The sequence below is a fragment of the Berghia stephanieae genome, chromosome 12 (assembly GCF_034508935.2).
Source record: "Berghia stephanieae isolate SIO BIC M18660-M18661 chromosome 12, UCSD_Bste_1.3, whole genome shotgun sequence".
NCBI classification, from domain to species: Eukaryota; Metazoa; Mollusca; class Gastropoda; order Nudibranchia; family Aeolidiidae; genus Berghia; species Berghia stephanieae.
In genome coordinates, this window is record NC_088371.1 from 31,222,247 (window position 1) to 31,232,246 (window position 10,000).

Below are 10,000 nucleotides of genomic sequence, written 5' to 3' on the forward strand. Positions count from 1 at the left end.
ATCATCATCATCATCATCATCATCATCATCATCATCATCATCATCATCATTATCGTAGTCATCATCATCATCATCATCATCATCATCATCATCATCATCATCATCATCATCATCACAATCATTGCCATCTTCTTCTTAATATAAGACACTATATTTATAATATGGTTATCTGCTGTCCCAGCAAATATATCGTATCGTTCTATCTGTCTGTCTGTGTGTCTGTGTGTATGTATATATGTATGTATGTATGTATGTATGTATGTATGTATGTATATATGTATGTATGTATGTGTGTATGTATGTATGTATGTATGTATGTATGTATGTATGTATGTATGTATGTATGTATGTATGTATGTATGTATGTATGTATTTATGTATGTATGTATGTATGAATGTAGGCATGCATGTACGATGACATGCTGGTTTGTATGTATGTCTGCATGTATGTATGTATGTATGTATGTATGTATGTATGTATGTATGTATGTATGTATGTATGTATGTATGTATGTATGTATGTATGAATGTAGGCATGCATGTACGATGACATGCTGGTTTGTATGTATGTCTGCATGTATGTATGTATGTATGTATGTATGTATGTATGTATGTATGTATGTATGTATGTATGTATGTATGTATGTATATGTGTTTGTATGTACGCTCATTTCTTTTGTATACATGTGTAGAAACAATGTGCAAGCGTGTATGTTCGTGTATGGCTGTGTCTGTATTTGTAAATGTGTTGATGTTCATACCATGAACCAAACTGAGCATTGTTTACCTCACATGAATTGCCTTTAATTTGGACAATAAAGATTATTATTATTATTATTATTATTATTATTATTATTATTATTATTATTATTATTATTATTATTATTATTATTATTATTATTATTATTATTATTATTAGTTCAGAACCAGTTACTAAGTTAATATGCGTGACGTAACGACCGTTGTACCCTATTTCAATCATATTTTGACTGGCTTACTACTGCGACTACTACTACTGCTACTACGACTACTACTACTACTAATTGCTCTTCTTCTTCTTCTTCTTCTTCTTCTTCTTCTTCTTCCCCCCCCCCACCCCCACCCCCCTCCTCCTCCTCCTCCATTCCCAACCATACTTATGAAATGCTCGTCAAAATCTTACCAACCTGGATACTGAACGCTGCTTTCTGTATTGTTTTGATATATTATTGAGTACGTGAGACCTTTTTTTTCTTCTTTCTATTACACTCTTACTTTCCATCACATTTTGACTGGCTTACATAGGCATCTTGTAGTTTTTAGTGGACACCTTGCTACTCACCTTCACTCCATCACAAGTCACGTGCGTCGTCTCCACGGGCAATACAGGATCGGCAAAGAACAGCCATATTATCTTAAAGGAGCTGAGTTCCCGCCACGCACCCGGTAGGAAGAAGTAGCCAACGATGTTGCGCAGCGGTGGGATGAATGCGCATATGACGATGGTGCAGACGAGAATGGCGATGGCCCGGATAATTTTCCGTATCCTGCGTCGATTCCTCGGGGCCAACATGCTGTAACGACAGGAAACAATAATAATATATATCAAATATTATTTTCCCAATAGCTTAGTTGGTAGGTAGAAATACTCGCCTTACACACAGAGACCAAGATCTACTACGTGCAAAGTCGATATATATATTTTTTTCTTTTGACCTCCCTGTCCACCCAGAACTGATTGGGCAGTTGGGTCTGTTAGATATGTCGGAAAGTATTTTGCAAGAGACTAGCGTCCTATCCAAAGGGTAGCAAGCAATAGTTATTGTCCGTTTCACGCAATAGATAATCATGATAAACTCCCGACTCCACGGGTCTTATGGCTTTGAAGGACTACATGTGACCCAATGGTAAACCAAATGCCAAAACGGGCTTTTCAAAGTAGAAGTGATTCGATATGTGAACCATCGCCTCGATTTGGAGGTAAATTCTGTCGTAATATGAAAACAAACAAACAAACAAACAAAAACAAAAAGAAGAAAAAACCCAGAAAAATACCCCAAAAAAAACCCAACATCCCTCCCCGAAAAAAAAGAAAATAAAAGCGTTTTCAAAATTTTGGCCAGAAAACTCTTCCTTCAAAAATCCCATCGATAGATTCAAACGACCCTCATTTTGTCAAAAGCTTTCGCGTGAACAATTTAGGTCATTTACAGCCCCAGTAAAAAGGAAAGAAAATTGGAAAGTTAAAAAAAAAAGTCTAGACAAAGGGGAATGGTACAAATAGGGAATATATTTAGGTAGATTCCAAGTGCACACTCTCATTGTGCATGGTTTTGTTTGTTTGTTTGTTTGTTGCTTTAGGTCTCTTCCAACACAATTGAGGTTATATGAGAGACCGCTGAAACAAAAAAAAAAAAACAAAAAAAAAACAAGCAATCTAACAAAAATAGTACAAATGTAAATCAAAATCATAACCTAAAGATATAAGCTAAATTATAAATAACCAAGAACAAACAGGCAGAAGATTTACAGAAAAAAAAATATCCCCTGTCAAAAAATACAATCACAAACCAAAGAAGCAGGATAGGCTAGTAAAGAGAAGAAGAAACGACATCACTATCGGATCGTACACCCATGCGAACATCATAGGTATATGATTCAAGGGTGATGCTCCCATCCAACCACCCGCATTGTGCATGGTTTGAGATCACCTAAAAGTGTCCTCCGACCATAAGCACAGGATCCCATTGACTCACTCAACCCTGTCACCGCCTTTATCCGTTGTTTACCCGGGTTACTTTTACCCCACCCATGCCTATTATTATTTTTTTCCGAGACAAATTATAAGCGTAGAAGTATCAAAGCTAATGGTCTTTTTTGGGGGGTTTTACATGTTAATGATAGTTGAATAAAAGTGTTTATGCTCATTTTTAATGCAATTTTTTTCCATTTTTGAAAAGTAGCAAAAATCTCTAGGTTTGAGTGAGTTAAGAGGAAAACACTCAAATGCTTACAGTATACATTCAAAATAACAAATATAACAATACGTAACAGAGAGATATGATTTACATGGAAAACAATATCATCTCCCAAAACTTTACCTATACATTTAACTATTTACCTCCAAGCCAAGGACTCCAAAAGGGAAATGACAAAACCAAGTAATCTCATAATAATAATAATAATAATAATAATAATAATAATAATAATAATAATAATAATAATGATAATAATAATAATAATAATAATAATAATAATAATAATAATAATAATAATAATAATAATAATAATAATAATATAATAATAATAATAATAATATATCTTTATTGTCCTAAAAAAAGTGGCAATTTGTCATTTGGTTACAAATTTATAACAATACAATATTGACATAGACACACTCACACAGATGCACACTAGTAACATAGTCGTCATCGAAAACAAAACAAAACAAAACAAAAACAAACAAACAAACGAACAAACCGGCATCAACAACAACATCATCATCATCATCATCATCATCATCATCGTCATTATTATCATCATCATCATCATCATCATCATCATCATCATCGTCATTATTATCATTATCATCATCATCATCATCATCATCATCATCATCATCATCATCATCATCATTCCAAAGAAATGACAAAAAAAGTGTTGGAAAACAGATATAAGTATAGAAGACACAGTGAGTGACCTCCCTGCCCAGTACGGGAGGTCAGGAACCACATCCAACATCCCGACATTATACCAGATACTTGAGCTTTATTTCAGTTTTTATATAGCGCAATATCTACTTAATGTGTTCAAAGCGCTTTACAAGGGGTTCCTAACCAACATCTACATTAAACATGTAGAACGAGACATGACGCCTGTTAGGCGATATTACAATTTTTCCGACAGAGACAACGCTGTTAAAGGCCAGGTAATCATTTTACACCTAAGTACGGTGAGAGAATGTGAGTAAAGAATCTTTTCCAAGGACTCATCTATGCGCCGCGCGAGGCAGATCGAGACAGTAATAGGCCATAAATGGAAATGTGCCTGGTTTGTGTTTATTTAATTCCATTTTCGCAAGTCAATCAAGAAATGTTAAGTGTGAACAGTGGCCGGATGTGTAACAGTGATCGTGGAACATTCTCATCCCCATAATATTGTGTCCTTGAGGAAGGCACATTGCATACATTACCCCACTTGACTCGGGCGTGAATGAGTGGGTATGCCTGACTACGGACAGTGATGGATATTGTAACAGGTGACTGGTACTGTATGGAATGGAAATATGGCTTCATATGGCCCATTCTGATGAAAAAAATGAAACAATATGAAGCGCACTGAGCATGGTTAATCCTTGGAATTGCGCTATAGAAATGTTCATATGTATATGTATATATATGAACATTTTATATATAATATATATATATATATATATATATATATATATATATATATATATATATATATATCAGGGCCGTGTTTGTCTTTGTTTACCAGCTCTAGCACATAGTTCCAAGGCAATATACCTCATTGTTTTATTATTTATAACTCTGGAATATCCGTATTAAAAATTTAGGCCAGAAAACTCGTCCTTCTAATACCGATCGATTTAAATGACCCTCCTCTTGGCAAAAATTCTCAAATCTGAGACCTCGCGAGGTGAAGGTCATTTCAATCGACCGACACTTGAAGGACGAGTTTTCTGGTCAAATTCTTAAAAACGAGTTTTTCTAGAGTACGGCATTTAACTGGGTAAACATGCTCCGTGTTATTTATATCATTTACTCAGGGCACACACGACATGTGTTAGTGTAAGTGTTAGCCTTGCGATTACCCCATTACTATTCTGATAACGGATTAAGTTCCTCGTGTGCTGGCAGAACACATTGTGATCAGTCACCGTCTCTTTATGTATTTCCGTATTGATTTCTTTATAAATATTATTTACATATTTAATTAATAGTCAGGCCATCCACACTCCAGTATGAAAGCCTAAGTGGTTTTTGTTTGTTTGTTTGTTTGTTCTTTGTTGTTTTAAATTGTGGGCTTCGTTTCAATGTGACAAATTAAGGAGCAGGCACTGGAGCAAGATAAAGATCTGAAAAAGTGTATAATATGAAATAGTGCTGTTTTTAAGGGTTTTAAGGCACTTGCAACACAGCGGCAGTAAAAAGGAAGATAATTGGATAGTAAAAACATTCAAGATGTACAATTAAAGGGACTTGAGGAAAAAGGAAGACATATGGGGAAATGGCTCAAATAGGGAACAGATGTAGATTCCAAGAGCACATTATCAATGTACTTTATTTGAGATCACCTAAAAGTCTCACCCAGACACCAGCACAAGTCCGCACCAAGAGGAATACACTCAAATGTTTACAGATCATATTATGTTAAGAATAAAACAAAATAACAGTACATAACAGAGAGATGATTTACAAGGGAAAAATATAATGTCCCAAAACTCTAACTATACATTCGACTGTTTCCCTTCTGCCATGGTATCCAGGCCAGGGCCAGGACAAAACCAAGTAATCTCATCCCAAGACAAAGACAGAAAGCATGTTGGAAAACAGGTATAGGAGGATAGAAGACACAGCAAGTACCTCCCTGCCCACTATGGGAGGCCAGGAACCCCGCCCAGTATGAAACAGTGCCAGACAAAGCCAGAGAGAAAAATACAAGTAAAAAAACAAAAAACAAAAACAAAAACAAAACAAACAAACATCCCAAAATATCAGCCTGCCCTGACTGTAGCACTGGCAGGCAATCCAGACCAATCTTTTGGGAGGTTTTATTTTCGTATTTTTCTTCTTCTCTTTTTCTGGCTCTGTTTCATACAAACTTGTTTTCAGATCTTTATTCGTTTCAATGTCGATGTGGGAATGGGTAAAAAAAAAAAGGATATAAGCTTTACATATGAACTTTTTCATCGCGTAATATCAAATTAATGTGCTCAATGCGGTTTACAAGGGATCCCAAGCTAACAATATTTCGATTCGATTTTCCACAAATATCAGCTTTGAGACTATTTGGCAGAGACTGAGATAATTTGAATTAATCATTCATTCAATGCTCTCATCTAATCATTTGTCAATTTATTTATTTATTCTGTTCTTTTATTCAATCATCCATTTATTCATTAATTTCTCTACACATTCATTACTTTCTCTACCCATGCATTTATATTCATTCATTCATTCACTTTACTCATTCATTCATTTATTATCATCACGTTACATATTCATCCATTCATTTCTCTACTCATGCATTCCTTCATTCGTTCATTCACTTCTCTACTCATTAATTGACTTCTCTAATGATTCATTCATTCATTCACTTTTCTACTCATTAATTGACTTCTCTAATGATTCATTCATTCATTCATTCACTTCTCTACTCATTAATTGACTTCTCTAATGATTCATTCATTCATTCACTTCTCTACTCATTAATTGACTTCTCTAATGATTCATTCATTCATTCACTTCTCTACTCATTAATTGACTTCTCTAATGATTCATTCATTCATTCACTTCTCTACTCATTAATTGACTTCTCTAATGATTCATTCATTCATTCACTTCTCTACTCATTAATTGACTTCTCTAATGATTCATTCATTCATTCACTTCTCTACTCATTAATTGACTTCTCTAATGATTCATTCATTCATTCATTCACTTTTTTACTCATTAATTAATTAATTCATTTCTCTACCCATTCCTTCCTTTCTCTACTCATTCATTCATTCATTCATTCATCAATCATTGCTCTACTCATTCATTCATTCATTCATTCATCAATCATTGCTCTACTCATTTTTCATTCATTCATTTTTCTACTCATTCCTTCATTCATTCATTTCTCTTCTCGTTCATTCACTCATTACTCTACTCATTCCTCCATTCATTCATTTCTCAACTCATTATTTCATTCATTCATTACTTTCTTTACTCATTCAACCATTATTAATTCAGCTATTCATTCGCCAACATATACAGGACGACAGAAAACAAGACCATGAAACAACACGCACTATTTAAAAAAAAAATTTAATTTCATTCCGCATTTCCCTTTCTCAATATTTTTACTCTGTCGCACTCTGGAAAAACACGTATTTATAATTTTGGCCACAAAACTCGCCCTTCAAATATCCATTCATTAAAATGACCCTTAAATTTCTGACTTGGCGCAAGTCCCGGGTTTGCGAGCTTTTGCCAAAGATTAGGGCAATTTTAATCGATCCATATTTACTCGAAGGAAGAGTTTTCTGGCTAAAAAAATTAAAATAAAATTAAATATACGTTTTTTCCCCCTCTTCTACAGACTACGGCAGTATTACGGAAATAATTTGGATCGTTATCAAAAGAAAAAGAGAGAGAAAAAAAAGCCAACACATTTTCTTGGGATTGTATGAAAGAGTAAATGTCGCTAATCTTTTCAAACATGGAACGGATGGAAATTAAAAATGAAATGGGTGTGACCTCGAATGCCTATTTTGTATAATTAACTCCCTCAACCCTAACACCGACTATATCCGTAGTTACCCGGGTATCACATTTTTATTATTAATATTACATTTTTCTGAGACAAATTATAGGCGTAGATAGTGTCAAAGCTAATGTTTTTTCATTTTTACATGTTATTAACATTGTTAATGGTAGTTGAATAAAACTATAATTCATGGACATGCTCATTTTAAATACATTTTTTTTCCAATTTTGAAAAGTAGCAAAAATCTCTAGGATTGAGAGAATTGATGAGTCAAACTGGAATCCTATCTGATAAAGTGGATACCAAAGAGGGTGGCGATGTGGTAATGTGGTAGAACACTCGCTTTGAGACTGGAATGTCCAGGGTTCGAATCCCGCTCTCAACGCAAAGCATATTATCAATAACAAGAAATGAAGTGAGTGGGGACGTACCAGAAGACATCAGAGAATAAAAACGTGTGCATTGATTGATTGGAAGTTGAACCAAGGACCCGATAGTTACGACACCCTCCGCCTGACCACGGAAGGAACGTTCTACCATCGACGCTATCCACCACTCCAATAAATAAATACATAAATAAATAAATAAATAAATAATTTTTTTTAATGTATCAAACATATAAAAATAAATATAAAAATAAAAATTTCCTTTATTCATCCCATAGGGGAAATTTGTCTCTATGGTCTAATCAAAGGGAAGGCTGGAATAACCCTGGCGTTAGCCGCAGTGCAGCGCCGCAAACTGAGCTAGGGTGAGGTGACTTTCTCAAGTCTAAGGCCACAAAACGTTGCGGGAATTCGAACTCGATACCTTTCGGGTACGAAGCCAAGACCGAACCCGGAGCCACGCTGTCCTATAATCCATATAGAGTCTTGAGACCCTGTCGCGATTTCTTGAGGTCATGAGGTCAAAACACACTAACACCACAAAAGTCTATTGGAGTTAGTTATTAGCAGTAAAGCTATGAGCTCTATTCTATGCGGCTATTATGTGGTCTTGTGGTATGACAATCATTTTCGGATCGGAAGGTCCCGGATTCCAGCCTCGCCCGGCGCATAGTTGAGTCCTTGGAAAAGACTCTTTTTACTCACATTCTCTCACCGTACTCAGGTGTAACATGAGTACCTGGCCTTTAACAGCGTTGTCTCTGTCGGAAAAATTGTAATATCGCCTAACAGGTGTCATGTCTCGTTCTACATGTCACGTGTTGCTGTTGGTCATGAACCCTTTGTAAAGCGATTTGAGCACATTTAGTGGATATTGCTCTATATAAAAGCTCTAAAAGCTCTAGTATTCTCAACACAAGCATAGCACTGAGACGATTGAGACGCTGAGTACCCTCCAATAATGGATGTATATTTATAGATAACAAAAGTGTGATATTTAAAAAAAAATGGTTGTGCCGTGCCACCTTATGATTCAGTATTTGCAGCCTATTCATTATCAGTCCTCCGAAAAGACTGGTTATAAACACACTTCCAGGGATGAGAGAGAGAGAGAGAGAGAGAGAGAGAGAGAGAGAGAGAGAGAGAGAGAGAGAGAGAGAGAGAGAGGTAGAGAGAGAGAAAACAGAAGAAAGCGATAGGTAGAGAGAGAGAGAGAGAGAGAGAGAGAGAGAGAGAGAGAGAGAGAGCGATAGGTAGGTAGGTAGGTAGGAGAGAGAGAGAGAGAGAGAGAGAGAGAGAGAGAGAGAGAGAGAGAGAGAGAGAGAGAGAGAGAAGAAAGCGAAAGGTAGAGAGAGAGAGACAGAGAGAGAGAGAGACAGAGAGAGAGAGACAGAGAGAGAGAGAGAGAGAGAGAGAGGGAGATGGGTGTGTCCTGTGTGTGATTGACACACTCAGCAGCACACCATAGGGATACAATTACGGCTCGACTATTACCTTTAGTGTTTATCCATAGGCTTTAGCTAAGTGGACAAAATGGGTGTAATATTATGCCAAACTATGGAAAAACACGTATTAAAAATTTTGGCCAAATTAAGTCGATCGATTTTAGTGACTATCATCTCAAACCTGGGACTTCGGGAAGTCTTTGGCAAAGACAAGGGTCATGACAAAATCAAGTGTATTTTTTTTGGACCTAATTCAAAGACAAAGACAGAAAGCAACCCGGAAAACGGATAGGGTGATAGCATGGCCTACTAAAAGAGTCATAGTTACGTTACGGATGATAGTGATAGATGACCCTGCAAGTCCCGATTGACGAGACGTGAATAAATCGATAAACAAAACATTCAACGTAAACAAATTTCTGGCCTTATTTTTAAACAAATGAGTTTCACCAGCTTACAGCCTAATAGATTGAATGAAATCGACGTTTTTTCTTACTCAGGCAGAAAAGCAACAAATACATTCTATGTATCTATAATATTGATCGGCAAAATGAACTCTAAAACACAATGTCACGTGTCTTCTAGCCATAATAAAACATTTTTCCTTAAATTGTGTAATTTACAAAAGAAATCTGAATGATAAAAGTGCTGGTTGGATCGTAACGAATGTGACGATTTTCCTATAGTTGGTAA

The 10,000-nt window shown here is 35.7% G+C and overlaps 1 protein-coding gene across 6 annotated transcripts in view; it reads right to left on the minus strand.

Moving 5' to 3' along the window:
* The window catches only part of LOC144957910 (uncharacterized), a 318,367-nt gene that overhangs the window by 14,620 nt on the left and 293,747 nt on the right, over nt 1–10,000 (minus strand). For all 6 annotated transcript variants that reach the window (XM_078889468.1, XM_078889467.1, XM_078889464.1 and 3 more), the window contains exon 3: nt 1,322–1,553. In XM_078889468.1, the coding sequence (XP_078745594.1) occupies nt 1,322–1,553 (232 nt within the window). The remainder of the gene's footprint in view (nt 1–1,321; nt 1,554–10,000) is intronic.